Source organism: Muntiacus reevesi, chromosome 12 (assembly GCF_963930625.1).
Source record: "Muntiacus reevesi chromosome 12, mMunRee1.1, whole genome shotgun sequence".
NCBI lineage: Eukaryota > Metazoa > Chordata > Mammalia > Artiodactyla > Cervidae > Muntiacus > Muntiacus reevesi.
The window spans coordinates 62,643,142-62,662,541 of record NC_089260.1 but is presented as its reverse complement, the minus strand read 5'-3'; the positions used below and the strand labels follow the sequence as shown (position 1 = coordinate 62,662,541).

Genomic DNA, 19,400 nt, shown 5'->3' with positions numbered 1-19,400 from the left:
TTCTGCTGTTGAACAATGCCTCGGAGCCCTTCCTTGGCACTTTCAGCTTCCTTGTATCAATTTGTGATGAGGATGAGAATAAGAAAGTATCTTCAGTGGCCATGCAGGTAATTCTGTTGGCACCTTCCTCCTGGGAGAAGGGAAGGTGTTGTCTCTGAATACAGTTGGGTTAGATGGCACTAAACGCCCAGCCCAGTGGGTGCAGAAGAGCAGAAGGCAGGAGCTGGGCATCGAACACCCTTCACCTGCTCTGCTGGGTCCCTTTTTTGTGTCAGTGGGTTGGCCTCTAGACTGGTAAGCACAACATCCAGGATGTCCCCTCAGCGCCATCTGCTGGGGAACGTGGTGACTGCGAGCCCATTGCATATTAGGTTTGCCGAAAAGATCATTAGGGTTTTTCCAAAGTAAGACGTTACAGAAACTTTTTTGGTCAACCCTATATAATACATTTTGAGACCAACCACAGCCTTTGGCCCAAGGTCCTTTGGATTCAGAAGGTCTCGTGCTTGTCTTGTTCATCCAGGTATCCAATTTGCCTGACAGTCAACAAGTACCTCCTGTGTGCCAGGTACCATCCTAGGAGCGCCTGCCTGTTATCTGTGTAGTCCTGCCAGCAGCCACTCGGAGTGTTGATATCCCTGTTTTGTTGGGGGAACGGGCTCAGAGACGTAAAGCAGTCTGCCCGAGTGGCACGGTTGTATGACCTGTAGTCAGGGATCTGAAACAAGGGTTTTAGCAGCTGGTCCAGTGGCCTTTCTGCACCACTCTGGCCGTAAGGTGCCCCTAGCAGAGTGTTCTGGGGAGCACTCCACGTCAAGGAAGCATCTGTCATGTTCTGGGAGCCAGACAGCCACTCGCAGGATTCGTCTGACATTGGTGAACCCAGGGCCGCTCAGCCTGGAGCCCCGCCTTTGGCATTTCACAGCTGTCCCCGGGGGCACTGTTGCATCTCTCTGTCTTTCTAGGGTCGAGATTCAATTTTAAACAGAAATGCTCGGAGCTAGGAGCTGCAGCTTTAAGTCCTCTACTTGTCCTAGCTGGGGTGCTTTGGCTCACTGTCTAAGAGGCCCCGTCTCGTGTGGCACTAAACTGCACCTGCGTGTCTCGTGAGCCTAGAGTGAGCATGGCCAGAGAGGGAGCAGGGATTTGCAGCTCCTCAAAGGCTTTTCTAATGTGCAGTGTCATTCTGTGTGTGTTCTTAATCAACTGATGCATTAACAAAATATCGTGCGCTGACACCCCTTTCTAAAAAAAGAGGCCATGCGCTCCAGCCTTGCTGTGCGTGTGTGGATCAAGCTGAATGAAGCGGGGTTTCTGCCTCCAGTCATGTCGAGGGAAACAGAAGGCGGGCTTGTTGGGATTTACTTAAATCTGAAAGCCAGTGCCTAAGATAAATGCTTGGCTAAGCAACTCTAGGGTAGTTTGAGTAAACTCAGGGATGCTGCAGAATTTAATTGAGAATTCTCTTTTTCTTGAAAAAGGCATTATGGCTGCTTCAAAGGCAGAGGGTAATAAGGAGATTGTACACCTCACACAGGCCAGAGGGTGTAGTTGCCCAGGGGAAGTTTTATTACCTTTATTTGGGTGGGAGAAAGGGAGCACACATCCGTAAGCGGGGCGATCCCTCAGGTGCACGGGTGTAAATGAACGCCACGTGGCAGGGTGTATTCAGGATTCTCCCACTGTCCTCCACTCTGCTCTTTACAAGTTGTGCCACATGTGCCCAGGAGAGATGGGACCACGTCTGCAGCGGGGCTCCTGCCTAGAACCGTCCACTCCATCCACTCAAGGGGCTCTTCAGAAAAAAATGAGCAGAAGTCAAAGGAAATAAGAACCTATAGTCCTGGGGTGCTTTACTGTTTCTTTTTTTCAAATTGAACTTACTTTAATTAGTTCAAAATAAGTAGTTCTGGTAAATTATAATGGTAACTGGCTTTTGTTTACAGTTGGTTAAGCACTACATACATAGATACACACACACATGATCTCATTTAATCTTCATCCAATAGGTATTATTGATCTCTATTCTAAAGAGGGAGGAAAAATGAGGTTTAAGAGAGATTAAACCCATGGTTCCTAGCCTGGGAAGTGGCAGAAAAGGGACTTCAAACTTTCAGACTTCAGTCTGAACCTGGACTGCTAACTAAACACTGAGCTGGGGAAGCAACCGGGACCTCCAGTGTGGGGTCTGCCCTTGCTTTGGCTCCGAGGAGCCGCGTGCACATGGAATGCCTTTTTGGTTCCTTGCTCTTGTAGGATGGGAGCACCAGCTTTCAGATTTAAGTAAATCCCAACAAGCTCGCCTTCTGTTCCCCTCGACATGACTGGAGGCTGAGACCTCGCTTCATTCAGCCTGATCCACACACACAGCAAGGCTGGAGAAACCTTCCTTTGGTCGGTGGAAGTTGGGGGACAGAAACGTGAATCTGGCCTCGTTGCCAGTGAATACAGGGACACGTCCAGGGAGAGAGTAAAGAGGCTCAGACTTGCTTATACGGATGGGATGAGATTGCAGCTAACAGAAGAAAACTGAAAGCACATGTCTGGGTGGGCCCAGAGCATGCCCCCCCAGGGGACACAGTTACATGGAAGAGATGGTCATTGTCACTCATCCATTCAGCACTGCTCGGCACCTGCCACGTGCCAGGACAGGACCAGTATGTCAAGATGGAGTGATGAATTAACAGGCAGTCTCTGCCTCGGGTGAGGCTTAGGACCTGGGAGCAGGTGCCTGGTTGACACTAGGAGACGGGTAGGGACTGGAGGTTTATAATCAGATCAGCCTGAAGACATGTTTTGTCAAGGCAGACCTCAGTTCTGTGATGTCTCAGATCTCACTGGATGGTTCATCCTCCCTATGACGGCCACTAGAAACATTGCCCTAACCAATGGACTTGACTGCCCACAGCCTCAAAATCACCCCCCAGGCAGAAAGACCTAAAATCATGTCCTGTGAGGATATAGCTTCACAGCTGGAAAACCACCCCTTAGGGATTCGGAGGCTGCATGTGACAAAGGGAGAGAATCCAGGAATTAGAGCCATTCTAAGGAGATAAGGGGTTTCCCTGGTGGCTCAGCGGTGAAGAATCCACCTGCAATGCAGGAAATGCAGGTTCAATATCTGGGTTGAGAAGATCCTCTGGAGAAGGAAATGGCAACCCACTCCGGTATTCTTGCCTGGGGAAATCCCATGGAGAGAAGAGCCTGGTGGGTGACAGCCCATAGGGTCACAAAAGAGTCGGACGTGGCGTAGTGACTGAACAACAGGCAGACGTGGAGCCAAAGCCCAAGCTGGGGGGTCAGTCCTCATGTAGTAACACCCGGGCACCTGAGAGATGTAAAAGGAGGCACAGGGAGAAATGCCCTGGGGAACACAGGAGCCCCGCACAGTGACCAGAGCCCCTCTCCCGGGCCAGGCACGCAGCCCATGCACTACACACACCCCGACGTCAGGGTCCCGGGCGTGCCACAGTCCGGCGGGTCTGGGTCTCACTGGGCATCACGCTTCCTTTCCAGGGCTTGGAAGCCTCTGTGTGGGCGCAGCTTTGGGGGGAAATAACCCTAACTCTGCTTCTCTCATCCTTCTCTCTGTGCATGTCTGTCTCTCTCTCTGTTGCGTGACCTTCTTCCCCCCCCCGCCCTCCCCCATCTTTTTATTTTTTACGGGTGTCCTTTTGTGGCGGCACGCGGTCCCCACGCGTGGTCCCTCCCGGCTGCAGAACTCTTCCAGCTCGGCCTCCTCCGAAGCCTCGGAAACCTGCCAGTCGGTGAGCGAGTGCAGCTCGCCCACCTCGGTCAGCTCAGGCTCCACCATGGGCGCCTGGGCGTCCACGGAGAAGGTGACCGGCTGGGGTCCCAGCCTCTCCCCCGACCCCCCCCTCTGCCAGCTGTTTCCTGCCCAGCCGCAGGAACCCAGAAACTCAAAATCTCCAAGAGCGGCCCCTCTTGGGACAGAGGGAGGGACGAGACTGAGGGGTTTTTCGGGAAGGGGTGCCTGGCTCCTGAAGCAGTGACCTTGCGGTCACCCAGAGGGAGAGGAAGGGGTATGGGGAACTCGGAGGTGTGAAGGCTTCTTCCCAGGACATGGATGGCCATCCATCTCTCCTCCTCCCCCTCCCCTGCACCCCGCCCGCCGTGGCCACCTCGTCACCCTGTCGTTGGATGTGACATTCCACCGCGTCAGAGGCTGTGTGCTTTCCCGCCTTTTCGTTTGCAGCCCCCGCTTCTTTGCCCCAATTTAGAATCTGCTCCTGAACACTCTGATGATTTTGGAATCCTGGAACGAACAGCTTCAGCTGATGGTGTTGAGTTTTGAAAGCTGCATAATGAGATGAGCAAATCACCATCACTGTGAAATTATTAGTGGAATAATCGAAGACTATTTAGCACTGCACATTAGGGACACCGATCATTTCCAAACTATTCTAAAAGTAGATACAGTATTTTCCCCCACTGAATGCTTGGTGTCAGATAAATGTGCATTCTTTGCCCCCGGAGCTCTTCTCTCGCATCATGGACTGTCCATGAGCAGCAGAGTCCCTGACATTTATTTGTAAATACTCAGGTCTGCCCCATCCCTTGAATGTCAATGCCATCTTGTACCTCCACGCTCATCCTGTTGTATTAATTTTTTTTTCCTTTTTTCCTCCCCCCTTTTTTTTGTTTCCAGTTGTCTAACGGGTTTTCTCAGTATAGTTTATCAAGTGAGTCCCATGTGGGGCCCGTAGGGGCGAGCCTTTTCCCTCATTGCCTGCCCGCCTCCCGCCTGCTCCCTCGGGTCACCTCTGTCCATCTTCCAGACTACGCTCATTATTACACCATTGGGCCCGGCATGTTCCCGTCATCTCAGATCCCTAGCTGGAAGGTTTGTGTCTCTCTGCCCTCTCCCCCCTCCCTCATTGCTTCTGTGCTCACCCCTCTTCTGCCCCCACGATTCTCACCCCGATTCTCCCCTCAACCCCTTCCTCTCACACTCTGCCTTCTTCCCCATAACACCTCCTCCCTGAGTAAATTCTCCCAGGGGGGGACCAGAAGCCAGCAGGCAGCGCTGAGGCAGAGATGTCCACGCGGAGCTGGGGTTGGAGGGGCTGTAGGAGACACCAGTTAACCCCGGATGGGCCCCAGTAGACCCAGATGGAGCACGGTGGGGATGTTTGGTTCCTGAGTGTACGTCCCGGTTCTGCCCTCCTGGGGGATTCCTGAAGGAGCCGCTGATACCGGGGACTGTGTACCCCAGACTGTTCCCCTGAGTCCCTTATCAGGGCATGGTAATAGAACTATGCCCCCAGATAGGTTTTGGCTTTTTTTTCCCCAAATCTTCAAAGTCCATGCAGACTTTATTTTTCGGTCTTAATGGTTTATATTAAGACATATAAATCAATAGACACTGCTTTAAAGCAATAGACATTGCTTTAATATAAAAAGTTTTCATGTTATTTCCTAGCAAGTACAATTGACGCCCAGAGGATATTTCAAGAGGTCCCTAACTGGAATAGTAGGCCCCTAGGCAGCCTGCATTTTGAACAAGTGGTGCAGACCTCTCAGACTCCTCAGAATCCTTCTTCCAACCCAGGGGCCTTCCCTTCCTCTGTAAGGACCTCAGAAGGCACGTCCCCCCTTTGGGGCTGCTTCCCTGAAGTGAGGTTCGGCCTCAGGGAAAGAGTCTGACGTTCCTTTAGTGCCCCCTGGTGGCCAGGCTATGCAAGTGCGATCAATTGAGCCCATAGGCCAGGGGCTCCCTCAGACATCGGGGGAGGGCCTAGTCCCTGGGGACGTCTCTCCACTGGCTGGTGCCTTTAGACCCGGCAGGCAGTTGGTCAGCTGTTTGGTGGCTGTAAGAGTCCCCCAGGCTCCCTGCCCAGTTGTTGTGGGTTTTCTGTCTTTGGGCAGATATGAGGAAAGGAGAGGTACCCAGGGGGTCCCCAAAGGACTGTCCATTCCTTTCTGCTAGCACTGGGTGAGGGGAGAAGGGGCTGCTGGCTTGTCCCAGCGTGAGCTCCCCCGCGGGGACCAGCCGCCTTCCGTGGGTGGGCAGCTGTCTGGGGGGTTCTCTGGCCTCCAAGTGGAGGCCGAGGCTCTGGCGCCTGACCACGCTTGCTCCACTCAGGACTGGGCCAAGCCAGGACCTTACGATCAGCCTCTGGTGAACACCCTTCAGCGCCGCAAAGAGAAGCGAGAGCCAGACCCCAGCGGAGGAGGCCCCACTGTGGCAGGAGGTGCCCCCGCCGCTACCGAGGAGGCCCAGAGGCCAAGGAGCATGACCGTGTCGGCCGCCACCAGGGTGACGCTCTTGTTTTCTTCGGCTGGCCGGGGCCCTCCATACCAGGCCAAGGGACATGTGCTGGCCGGCGGCTGGAGGGACCCGAGCCCTTTTCCCCGACTCCCTGGTCTATGGCATTTAGAAGGCCCCCAGGGAAGGTCTCATATGGGAGTTAGACTCTAGAACTTTCTAGAGCCTGGGTAGGGCCCAAGCAAGCTGACAGCCTCCTGGGCCCACAGACCCAGTGGTGGTCATGGAAACAGAGTAGGATCCAGACAAGGCCCACTGGAAGAGTAGAAAGGCTCTGGGGTTATCAGACAGGGACTCATGGCCCCGGGGGCTCGTCTCTTTCCTCCCACCTGCAGCCTGGAGAGGAGATGGAGGCTTGTGAGGAACTGGCACTGGCCCTGTCTCGGGGCCTCCAGCTGGACACCCAGAGGAGCAGCCGGGATTCGCTTCAGTGCTCCAGTGGCTATAGCACCCAGACCACCACCCCCTGCTGCTCTGAGGATACCATCCCCTCCCAAGGTAGGAGGCAGCCTAGGCTTTCCAGCCAGGCTTCCTGAGCAGTGTCAGGTGAGGATGGGGGGCCCTCCCTCCTGGGAGGAGGCAGACGTCCGTCCAGACACCATTGAGCATTTTGGAATGCTCAGGAGGGCTCTGCCTGTGATTGTTAGGTAGCTGCCATCCAAGGAAGTGGCCAGACTTTCACAGCTTCGCTTGTTCTTCACCTTCAGGGTTCAGGGCAGTTCCCAATGTGAACACAAGATGCTGTTAATGGTACTTTATCATTTGTGTTTGGCACTTTATAATAAGCACTTTGGGCTTCCCTGGTGGCTTAGAGGGTAAAGAATCCACCTGCCAATGCAGGTTTGATCCTTGGGTCAGGAAGATCCCTTGGAGGAGGATGGCAACCCACTCCAGTATCCCTGCCTGAAAAATCCCACGGACAAGGTTGCAAAGAGTCAGATATGACTGAGCCGCTAAACAGACGAAAACAGACTAAGCACTTTATTGTCCCATTTATTTGTCACAGCCACTTACATACATGTATGCGTGCTCACTCAGTCGTGGCTTGCAGCCCCATGGACTGTAGCCCACCAGGCTTCTCTGTCCATGGAATTCTCCAGGCAAGAATACTGGAGTGGGTTGCCATATTCTCCTCCAGGGGATCTTCCCAACCCAGGGATCAAACACTGCACCTCCTACATTGGCAGGCAGGTTCTTCATCACTGCGCGACTTGGGAAGCCCATGTGTATATTTATCCTCATTTTACATACATGGAGACTGAGGCCCAGGGTTCCCACAAGTAAATAAGAAGCAGAGCTAGAGTGTGAAGCTAAGATCTTGTCAAGAGTCTGAAGCCCCAAACTCCTAACCTGTTCCAGCCAAGTTCTCTATGAACCGCCTCTCTGATCCGTCTCCCCAGACAGCTGCAAGGCCAGCATGATGGCATCACAGCCACTAGATCTGTGCGTTGGCCAAGCCTGCTGGCAGTCCTCCATCAAGGTCTCTGACAGTGGGTCTCAGTGGAGGGCCGTCTTGCTCCCCAGAGGACACTTGGCAACATCTAGAGACATTTTTAGTTGTCACAGTTGGTGGGGGGGGGTGCTACTGGCGTCTAGCAGACAAGACAGGGATGCCGCTAAACATCCCGTAACACAGCCCAAAGACCCCCACATCCCCACCCCTGGACTGACCTGGCCCAGATGCCACTGCCGCTGTTCAGAAACGTACTCTTGAGGTGTTCGGCCGGGATGCCTCCCGCTCCCACGTGACTCTGTGTTGGGAGGAGGTGAGCACACTGCACTGATGGAACCTGTCTTTGTGCATAGGTTTCAGAGACTCGTTGCCAGTTCCATTGTTTTTCTAGTCTTTGCACTAGTGAGCTGATCATGAGGGAGATCTGTATGGTCCATGTGAGGTTTGTTTCTTACATTATATTCCAGGTTGGAGAGGTTATTTCCTCCTTCCACCCTCTCTATTCCTCCCAGAGGTTCTCAGAGGTAGCGTTTTGCGTCCTTCCCAGCTCAGCAGCATTTGAGTGCAGGCCTGTTGTGTCCAGCTCTGCTCTGGGTGCTCAGGGCTCCCTTGGTGAACAAAATGACAATCCCTGTTAGGGAGTTCTTAGATGGCGGGGGTCCGGAAACCCAGGGAGGCTTGGGCTAAAGTTGCGGGTGAAATCCCTGGCTTCTGGGGCCTTCTGTCCTCCCAACACAGAGAATGAAAAAGCACAGCCACCACCTCCAAGATTTCTAATCGCATCCTATAATCAGTTTCAGATTACGATTATTTCTCTGTAAGTGGTGACCAGGAGGCTGATCAGCAGGAGTTTGACAAATCCTCCACCATCCCAAGAAACAGCGACATCAGCCAGTCCTATCGAAGGATGTTCCAAGCCAAGCGCCCAGCCTCAACTGCGGGCCTTCCCACCACCCTCGGACCTGCTATGGTCACCCCAGGGGTTGCCACCATCCGACGGACCCCTTCCACCAAGCCTTCTGTCCGCCGGGGAACCATAGGAGCCGGTCCCATCCCCATCAAGACACCCGTGATCCCTGTCAAGACCCCCACCGTTCCAGACCTCCCTGGGGTGCTGCCAGCCCCTCCAGATGGGCCTGAGGAGCGGGGTGAGCACAGCCCAGAGTCACCATCTGTAGGTGAGGGCCCCCAGGGTGGCACCAGCGTGCCCGCCTCAATGTGGAGCGGCCAAGCCTCCGTCAACCCCCCTCTTCCAGGCCCGAAGCCGAGCATCCCCGAGGAGCACAGACAGGCAATTCCAGAAAGCGAGGCTGAAGACCAAGATGCCCCAAGTGCCACTGCCTCCCCAGGCCAGGTTCCAGAGAGCGACCCTGCAGATCTGAGCCCGAGGGACGTCCCGCAAGGAGAAGACATGCTGAATGCCATCCGAAGGGGTGTGAAACTGAAGAAGACCACGACAAATGACCGCTCAGCCCCGCGCTTCTCTTAGGCTCTCAAGAAATGCTGCCAGTGGGGAATGAACTGTCTAATTAATAAGACCTAATTTGTCTTGATCCATTCCAATCTATAATCAAAAGATTTTGTAGGCAACTCAGAACACAGCTCTTTTGAAAGTACACCTTTAGATAAGAATTAAAAGTAACATATGTAACTGACATACCTTGATCTTTTAATTTGTAAATATCAACAGTTTTCTTTCTGCACATTTTAATCTTAAGTTCCTCTTTTGATTTTTCTGAAGGTGCCAAATTCCATTTAACTTTTTTACAAGTCTTTGTAAAATTTTAAATGCATAAGGGCGGGGGGAGGTCGGGCAGGGGAACCACAAAGTTAGTGAGTTCAGAAGAAAGGATAACTATACTTAGCTTTTTTTCTTTTGTTTTCCTGCAAGCTTTTGTAGATGCATTGTAGTAGTCTGGCTTAGGAGCAAATTCAAGTTATTTTAATGTACAAACAAAATGGATAAGGAGTAAAAATCCTTATCCAAGCAAACTACTTTCGGGATGAGAAATGCGGGAGTCAGCTGATGAGCAATATTTGGAGTGAAGTAACTCTGGAGATGGTAGACTGTGTTGGGATTGGGGGGAGGGTCGGGGAGGGGCACACTGTCAACATAGCCGATCCTGTTACATTTAAGGGTAGCCCGTAGGTTGAAATTTCTAGTAGCTTCATGGTAAATGCATCCGAATAAGCCATACTGGATTGCAGTGTTTGTTTCTGTAGGGTGTTTAAGGACTTCCTTTCTCCCACGATTCCTCCTGACTGCACACAGCACCCACCTCCAGTCCTGTGCATGCGGCCGCCACCGGGTAGACATAGAACCCCCACTTCAGTTACTCGTCTGTTATACCCACTTTCATTGAGTCCAAATGCATCCAAAATGGTAAGGCAGTTTTAAAAATGTGAAAACATTTAAAAATGATAGCAGGGAATTCTTAGATATAGCAAATGCCTTTTACTTAACTGTGCCCAGCAGGCTGGGTGCGTTGAAAAGCCCAAATATTTTGAAAAAACTCGAGCGGATTTAACAAGGGTAACCAGCTTGGAGTCTAGCAACTTGCCAATGTGTTTACCAGTCTGGGGGCTTGTTTTTCTTATCTTCTTTTAAATAAGTGGCAGTTAACTGGCTTCATACTAAACATTGGAGAGGAGGATTTCTTTCTTGTCACCTGGAATCTGACCACTATACTGTCCTCTTTTGTATCCTAGGTAATGTTTTTTGGAATGGATTTCTGTCTTTTATTTTTTAAGTGAAAGTTAAATTTGTTATAATGCCCATCCCCTAAAGCCAACAGAGATTTGTAGATTTAAAGGATCACATCTGGGGACTGCGATGGTGTTTTTAAAAAAAGAAAGCCAGCCTCTTAATGGGGTCAGTTCAAAGTGCTCATTTGGGACCGAACCTCTCAAGGAGAAAGAGCCTGGCGGGTCTCCCAGGGCCTGCAGATTTCTGTTGGTGCCAAGCTTCGGCTACATACTCTTATGCTTTAATACATAACTGCATTGGATGTGAAAGAAATGTACCTGTATAGTCACTGTTCTATATATTAACATTTAACACTGCTGTGATCGCTCAAGGACATTTTATGTTATGGCTTTAAAGCAAAGGCATGATTATTAGAAACTATTTAAGCTTTTTTTCTTTGAAAAACAAGCTCCTTTTACAGAATATAAGCAACAGTAGTGCCTGTGGTTTAGCCCACCAATCTTGATGACTAAAAGTAGCTGATGCATTGTGCATATGATGCTTGAGATGGTTTTTGCAAAAGCAGAAATCACTGCAAGGTAATTACGTTAGATAAAAGTGGTATTTTAAACCTTTGAAATAAATGGATGTAACTGTACCTTGGTACAGCTTTTCACTTGTTTAGTTTTTAAACGTTAGTATAATCTGAATAAATTTAATATAAAATGTTGCCAAATTCAATGTAGAAAGAATGTGACAAAACACCTTGGGTAGTTCTGTTTGTGTTTTTGCATATTGTAAAAGCAGTGTCACAGCTGAAAATAAAGAAATCGTTTCTAAAGGTAAATTATTGTGGTTTAGTTGCTAGTTTGTACTGAGAGTTGACCTCTCCCTGTGCAGTTTTTTGTTCTAAACTTGTATAAATAACTGTGTAACGTGTCTCCCCTCCACCTTGTAACAGTTGCTTCAGCCTACATTATAAATAAAGAACCACTAGAAAAAAACAAGCCCTGCATTTCAAGTCTTATTAAAATTCAGGCTGAGGTCTTGGTCAAATGTTAGAAGATGGGCTGAAACTCACATCAAGCTTAGTTAGAAAACTGACATCATTTCTGTGCACCCTAAGAACACTTAGTTGCCTGACCTAAGTGAGTTTAATGTTAACAGTTCCAGTGAGTTACCAAGAACTGAAACTAGCTGGGTTTGGCTGAATTTTTTAAATGGCTTTACCTTTAGAAAAAAAACAAAAAACTTCATTTAGTTTTTGCCACCCTTACCTTTGTATCTGCAGACAATCCAAGCTACAGTAGAGGAAGCAAAGCTGGGAAACTGCCTTTGAAATGACTGTCACAAAAGTGCCATTCAGATGGAATGCTTTAACCCCAGCCACCAAACTCCAATCCTGAGAACCCCATAAACTGCATGCTTATTTGCTGAACGTGTGCTTAAGAGTGGTCCTTTAATCAAAGCTAAAATTCCATGAGTGGAATCTAGGAAACAGGAAAGTTATCTTACACACTCACTACTGGCATGCTTTCTCTTCTTAGCCTCTCATGCCTTCCACTCATTACAGCTGAGTTAAGCCTTCAACTCAAGTTTATTCAAGTAACTCTTGTATCTGCTGTGTAGTTTTCCCTTGATAGCCTATTTATCAATATGACTTAATGGGGATGAACAGAACACATCTGACCGACTACATTTCACATACTTTTCTTTATATGCATAACTGCTAAGAAAATGACAGCGGCCCAATCATCCAGCATGTCACTCCTCAGAACACGTCAGTCATACCAGGTGGAGTTATTTTATTAGGGCAAGTGTGTGTCCTATTCATCTCACTTGCGAGCATGACTGTGAGGCATCTTCCTCTACATGGGCCGCTCCCGGGGTCTGGTCACGATATGCCACCACAGAGGGGGCAAGTCACCTTGCTTTCGGGCTGGGGGCAAAGCTTCAGTTCGGGGACCACCAACCGGGGTTTCCTCCTGCAGCTGCTTCACCTAAAAGAGCGGTAAAGAGAGAACAATTAGAACAGGAGTCAAACTGATGGTCCGACCTCTGCTGTGGAGCAGTGTCAGCGTTGTTTCTACTCTGTCACATGACACTGATCCTCACTACAGAAAAGAGCTGTTTATACAGAACTGCATTATTTCTATGCCCGTACTTTAACTCAGACACAAAAGCTGTTCTCCTCAAAGGTTTTCCCATTCTAAAACAGCAAAGCTGAGAACAAACCCTCCTACCCCACCTCCTACTCATTAAGCAAAACCCTGTCAATTACTACTCCAAGTTCCCCTTGTTATGGCCTCTTCACCTGACCACGCCCCCCGGCATGCTCTCGTGTCTCTGCAAAGTGGTCTCCGAAAGCACTGTTAAGAAACCTCAATTTGACTACATTAGGGATGTTAATTTAAAAGCCCTCCAAATAGCAATCAGGTACAAATGTGCTTAGTCCTGCCCCCTGCTGCCTAGCTACTCCTGTTCCAGCAAATCTTGGAGACCACCACTGTCCTAATAGAGGAAGAGAGCCAAGGCACCCACTTTCCAGAGCCATGGTTTTTTGAACCTCCCTACAGAAAACCAATTCTGGGTTGTGGCAGACTTGGGCTACAGTACATGTGCTGTTTAATAATGTCGATGGAATAAGTAAAGGAGGAAGGTTTTGGGGAGAGGTTATCAAAGTGATCAACTGCAGAATGAATCAGCTGCTCTTCATGAACAAACACACCTCAAGTTCCCAAATGCTCACATACTTCTTGGAAAACACTGCCCTCCTTGATCACAAAATCATGACTTCAAGTAACCCAATATTCCAGTAACCAGTGTCCTCTTCCAGCTCATTTACTTAAAGGCCCCTTGAACATAACTTCTTGAACTCACAGAGGCTCCCAGTTCCCACATTCTCCCACCTAACTGGCCCTTCTCTGCATCAGTCTCCTGTGTACGTCCCTACTTGACCCAGCTAGACTCCATCACGAAAATCACTCCCTATGGAGGAACTTCAATTCCTTGTCACTCTTGACAGAGAAGAGACACACAATCTACCTTCAGGCCTGCACCCGTACAGCTTAGTATTGCTAAAGAGAAAAAAAAAAATTCCTGGAACAAACTGAAGTCACAACACATTTATTCCCAGCCTCACAAGGGCCTTCACCACCCCACAGCAATCTTACTGCTCCTCTCCAGGAAGCTCATCCTCTGCCCACGCTTATCACACTTTTTCATGTTCTACAAACATGCTTTGCCCACTCCCTGGCTTTTCCTTATTTCACTTAAGAAAGAGAACCCCGCACATGAAAGTCTGTCATTTCCCCACCATCTAAACTTCTAAGCCAGAAGTATTTACCTACAGCTTCTGTCCAATAAGAATGGAGGAAGAATCCCATCTCCTTTCAAAGGCCCCCACATAGGCTCGGGATCCTCAAAAATTTTCCTTCTGTACCTGTTCCATCTTGATTCGGCATTACCAGACTCTCACCCCAAATCTCACCAGTACGTATGCATCGTTATTTATTTTAAAAGAAAGGAATCTCTCGGTCTCCAGTTACTGCCCCATTTCTTCGCTCTCCTCAGCAAATGTTCAAGAGTCATCTCTCCCTCCCATTTTCTCCTCCTCACCTTCATCAATCTTTGTGTGACAGATAAGCTCAAGTCAGGGCCACTAATGCCCTCTCTGTAATTAACACCTTTCAATGTTATTTCCAGGACTCTAAACCACATCAAAGATGACTGACCCTGGCCACTATTCCTGAAACACTTTCTCTTGGATCTAAGGATCTCAAACCTTTCTGTGGCTCTCTGCCAGCCTTCACTTAATCCAGTTCCTCTGCTGTGGAGAGGGAACGAGGAAGAGGCCCCCATTCCCTCTTCTGTGGCTTTTAAAACAACTGATAACACCCACATTTCTATTTTGAGCCCAAATCTCTCCTCTGAGTTCCAAATTTGCACATCCAGTCACTGTCTGACACCTGCATCACATGTGTCACAGGATTCTCAACTTTAACATTTTTAAACTTTTAAAACCGAACACCTGATTGTCCTGACATCTGTTTTCTCTTCCCTATCTCAATAACCACCACCACCAAACTCCACATGTTGAAGCTTAAAACCTGGAAATCATTCTTGGTTCTTCCCTGTCCTTCACCGCGCACAATACCCCCCACCCCAATCCAATCCCTCTTCACATCCCTGCAAACAATATCCTGAAGCTGCTTCCTTCCACATCCACCGTACCCATCCTAGCGCTGGCTGTGTAGTCTTTGGACTAAACTACTGCAATAACCCAAACTGGTCTCTTCCCTTCTCCACTTGTCCTCTCCAATTTATTTTTCACACTACCGCAGACTGAATTTCTTAAAACATAAATCAGGGCTTCCCTAGTGGCTCAGTGGTGAAAAATTCACCTGCCAATGCAGCAGATACAGGTTCAATCCCTGATCCAGGGAGATTCCACATGCTACAGAGCAACGAAGCCCGTGTGTCACAGCTACTGAGGCTCTGCTCTAGAGCCCGGGAGCTGCAGCTACTCAAGCCGACACACCCTCGAGTCTATGCTCAACAACAAGAAAAGCCACTGCAGTGAGAAGACTGCAAACAGCAACTAGAGAGTAGCCCTTGCTTGCTGCAACTAGGGAAAAACCCTCACCGCAATGAAGACCCAGCACAGCCAAAAATGAATTAAGTTTTAAATACATACATAAATCAGTCATCATGAGTGGAAAAACACCCAAGGCGCTGGTGGAGAAGGTTAACAGATTATAGAGGAAAGTCAAGCAAAGGATTATGGAGGGGAAGGAGAAGAGAAGCAAAATTAAAGAACAGAAAAGCCCAAAGACCAGGAAACACATTTAACCTATTTCTAAGATGGTTGTAAATGTTGTATTGAACACACCTTAGAGAGAAAGTATAGGCAAGACTCACCTCCCGCTCCCAGCTCTCCCTCCGCAGTTTCTTCCACTGTTCTCTCTTAGCAAAGTAGTCAGGATACATTGCCTTCTCCGAAGGATGCCAGTCATCTAAGCACCACTCGGGAACCTGTCAGGAGCGGAAATCACAGCGTCATTCCACAGGACACATTTACACGTCATGGGGAGGGCCTTCTCACGAGACAAAAATCAATGTATTTTTATAACAATTCTAAGTTCCAGACTTGCTTCTGACACTAAGCCATACGTAGCAGAGGACCAAAATAAAGGAGAACACCTTAGACTGAAACAATCTACGACCGAAAAACAGCAAGGTCAGTCCAAAGAGAACTGGCATCGTCCCTCCCCTACCCAAGCTCTCTAAACATCCAACGTGGCTTTATGTTATTTGGAAATACCACTTAGAATACTAAGCACCAATTGAAACTGCTTAACTTCTGCTTAACTTCAAGATCCAAAAATGAGTTATTGACTCATTCCTTAAGCACTTTCCTTTGTCAAAATGTTTACTGCAAGACCCTGGCTCTGAGTTTGGAAAGAAAAGTCTTGATGGCATCTGGGAGAGAGGAAACTGATGCTGAAAAAACATGTAACTGTCAGAAAGGAAATCTAGCTGCCCTTAAAAAGGCGAGTGGTTTTCGGGGCTGAGGTTTGAAATTCGACACACCTGTGGTCCTCACCTACCTTGTAACACTCGTATCTCTCATAGGAGGTGCCCCCCGGAGACTCAGGGAAGATGTACGGCTGAGGATGCTGACCATGCCAGAATTCTTCCTCTGCCTCCCTCAGCAGCTGGGTGGCCTTCACCATGTCCTTTTCATTCTTATGTTCATCAAACCGGGCTCTCAACAAGCAAGCAAAGTACCGGTATTTATCCCTTAAACCAAAATGGTTTTGGAGATTAGAAATGTAATCTACTCGATCGGGAAGTATAACTATCTGACAGTTATCTGACAAGAGGGGTACTTCCACTAATGCCTCCCAGGTGAGTAACGCAACTTCCCAGCTCCTCCCCGGACCCTGTCAATGGAGCAGCCGCATCATCAAGACAGCTTTCTTGGCAGTCCCCCCCAAACACCAGCAGCAAAAAACTATTGTATTAATAAACACAGCCTAACTTCTTTCCCCATCTCCTCTATAGGAGGATCATTCAATTCATTGAATGACAGTTTACGTAACTTCCTCCTACCTTGTGCTAGACACTGAGCTAAATTCTAAACAGATGTGGGAGGCAGGTATTACACGGTGGCACAGCGTGGCTCAAAACAGACCTGGGTTCAAATTCTGAATCTGACACTAGCTGTATGACCTTAGGCAAGTTCTGGTCAGGTTCTAGAAAGTGTTAGTGAAACTGTTCCTCAGTCGTGTCTGACTCTTTGCGACCCCCATGGACTGTAGCCCACAAAGCTCTTCTGTCCATGAGATTTTCCAGGCAAGGATACTGGAGTGGGCTGCCACAGATGCAGAGATCATTTATGGGGCTTAAAACTTTTTTTTTTAATTAAATTTTTAAAACAATAATTGATATACAATGTTGCATTAGTTTCTGGTGTACAGCAAAGTGAATCAGTTATACATACATATACTTTTTCATATTCTCTTCCATTATAGCTTATTATAAGATAATATCATTCCCTGTGCTATACAGTAGATCCTTATTATAGACAATAGTCTGTATCTGCTAATAACAAACTCCTAATTTATACCTCCACCCCAACTTCCCCTTTGATAACCATAGTTTTGTTTTGTCTGTGTGTGTGTTTCGTAATTAAATTCATTTGTATATTTTAGATTCCAAATATAAGTGGTATCATATGATATTAGTCTTGTCTGTTTGACTTACTTCACTTATTTCATTTTTTATGGCTGAGTAATAACAGGGCTTTGATAATCCAGACTAGAGATGATAAGGGCCTGAAGCAAGCCACAGTGATGGATGGTGACAGGAGAGAAACATTTAAACTACAAATTTATGAGAGCAGGCTCTGGAATCAGATTGCTTAAGACTGAGTCTTAGCTCTACACTTAATAGCTGTGTGATCTAGGGTAAATTACTTAAAGTCTTTAGGCCATGGGTTCTTCCTCCATTAAGGGGTTAATAACATTATCTGTATCTTCAGGCTGTCCTTAAAGATGTGAGAAGCTAAAACATATAAAGACACTTCACACAGTGCTGGGCACATCCTCAGTGCTCAATGTCAACTACTAATATTATTACAGTGGGAAGAGAATTTACAAAAATCAGTGTCCAGTTGTACATGGCATATAAGTATCTATATGTATATCTCTGGCAGAGGGGTAAGTTTGGAGCACCTGAAAATACTACTAAGACTTAAAGCTGAGTGACTATATTACTAGTAATGCCATTAGCTGAGGCAGGGAATTTGGGAAGAGAGTCAAAATGAGGTAGTGAAAATAAAAGTAAGTTCAGCTTCAGCATACTGTAGGTAATCTAACAAACAGAAATACAGCTCTAGAGACAAGTCCCAGCAATAGATGAGGCTGCACAAGGTATATACAGCAATAAGCAAGTGTCTAGAATGGACCCATGCAGAACAAATAGCACTGTGAGGGCAAATGGAAGAAAAAAAATATCAGGAAAGTACAGAGAAAAAGATGTTAGGAGATTTAAAGGAACGCTGAGTTAGTGTTATCATGGTAAATACATTTATCCTTTCCTCCAAGGCTAATATTAATATTCCCAGATGTAGTTCAGCACTGCCTGAATTCTTGATGGCTTGACTTCTTTCATCTTATAAAACTGATAATTCCCTATGCTGTTTACATGTGTCCATCTTCCCCATTAATCCACAAACTGCTACAGCTAAGAAAAAAGCCTTGTTAACATTTATTTATTCATCAGCCAACATAGAACCTGAATAGCAAATTCTGTCATGAATAAAAAAAATTAGGAAAGTAATGAACCCTACAGCCTTGAACCTCGCCATCCTGCTGCCTAGCAAAGAGAAGTAAGTCGATGACTTACAATCATCCCAAATATATAAAATCTGGGCTTCAAGGATGCCCTTCACAGCTTTTCCAGATATGCTCAGTTTCCTATTGCTTAGAAGTTTTCCTCAGAAGCCCTTCTCCTCAGACTAGGTTTTAGGATTCTGCTAAGTGAGTAGAGGTCTTGCATTCATACATCTTGGGTTGTTACCCCAGCATGCATTGCACTTAGATCACAAAAATCCGTGTTTTAAGACTGTGTTCTAAGACTAGTTCCAGATGGACAAGAGAGGGAAGAAGAAAATTATGCGGGAGGTAAAGAATTATGTGGGATGAAGCTAACAAAAAGGACTGGATGAAGCTATAAAGAGGAAAGCTGATGGGGGTGGGGTGGGGGTGATGATGATGCTTTGGAGTTAAGACACCTGAGTTTTAAACCTGGCTATGCCACTTACCAGCTGCAGGGCCTTGAGCAACTTACTCTCTTGCCTTTTCTCATCTATAAAATAAGGCTAAATCACCCCTAATTCCCAGAAGTGCGAGGACTAAAGAAAAGAACGCACTTGTTATTACTGCCAATATTAGGAAGAGGTCACAATAGGAAGAAAGCTATTAATGAGTGAGCGCTGGAGGGACAACAAAAGTCCATCTGTGGTACTTTCTTTCTCTTAATTGTTATGCAACCCTCTGCGTGGGTACCATGTCCGTTTTCCTGATTAGAAAACTGAGCCCGGAGTCAGATAAACAAGTCTTCAAGGTCTCCCAGATGTGGGCGATGAATTCCGCATTCGAACCCAGGTCTAGAGGCGGGCTTATGGGGGCGAGGGGCCGTGTTTCCACCCCGTCCCCGAAGTCCTTGAGCCGCCCGGTACCAAGGGCCTCTTAGCCCCCGGGGTCAATTCCCCGCGCCCTGGCTCCCCATATCCCACCTGTGGATGCACCATGATTCCAGGTGTCGCAGCGCCCGCTTATAAAGCCGGAGCACCTTCTGCTCGTGGGTCAGATAGGCCGCCGAAGACAAGAACGCCATGACGGCCGGCTCACCTTCAGCGGCCCCGGGGGCTCCCGGGAAACCGGATGTCAGCGGCGAGGGGGCGG

At 48.0% G+C, this 19,400-nt stretch overlaps 2 protein-coding genes across 12 annotated transcripts in view; one reads left to right on the top strand and one right to left on the bottom strand.

The window, feature by feature from the left end:
- MTSS1 (MTSS I-BAR domain containing 1) overlaps window positions 1–9,668 on the top strand; it is a 156,228-nt gene extending 146,560 nt beyond the window's left edge. For 4 of the 11 annotated variants that reach the window (XM_065903516.1, XM_065903518.1, XM_065903515.1 and 1 more), the window contains 4 exons: window positions 3,720–3,839; window positions 6,107–6,280; window positions 6,625–6,787; window positions 8,537–9,668. In XM_065903516.1, the coding sequence (XP_065759588.1) occupies window positions 3,720–3,839; window positions 6,107–6,280; window positions 6,625–6,787; window positions 8,537–9,231 (1,152 nt within the window). In that variant the 3' untranslated portion in view covers window positions 9,232–9,668. Of the gene's footprint in view, window positions 1–3,719; window positions 3,840–4,669; window positions 4,865–6,106; window positions 6,281–6,624; window positions 6,788–8,536 lie in introns of all 11 variants that reach the window. The other 7 variants (XM_065903508.1, XM_065903510.1, XM_065903507.1 and 4 more) reach the window with 2 other exon arrangements.
- A 2,454-nt stretch (window positions 9,669–12,122) lies between these two features.
- Window positions 12,123–19,390, bottom strand: NDUFB9 (NADH:ubiquinone oxidoreductase subunit B9). Its single transcript, XM_065903519.1, has 4 exons — window positions 19,232–19,390; window positions 16,038–16,230; window positions 15,349–15,462; window positions 12,123–12,428 (listed from the first exon to the last, which is right to left on the bottom strand). The coding sequence occupies exons 1-4, from the start codon at window positions 19,330–19,332 to the stop codon at window positions 12,297–12,299; spliced, it is 540 nt and encodes a 179-aa protein (XP_065759591.1). The 5' UTR covers window positions 19,333–19,390; the 3' UTR covers window positions 12,123–12,296.
- Between the last annotated feature and the right edge of the window lie 10 nt (window positions 19,391–19,400).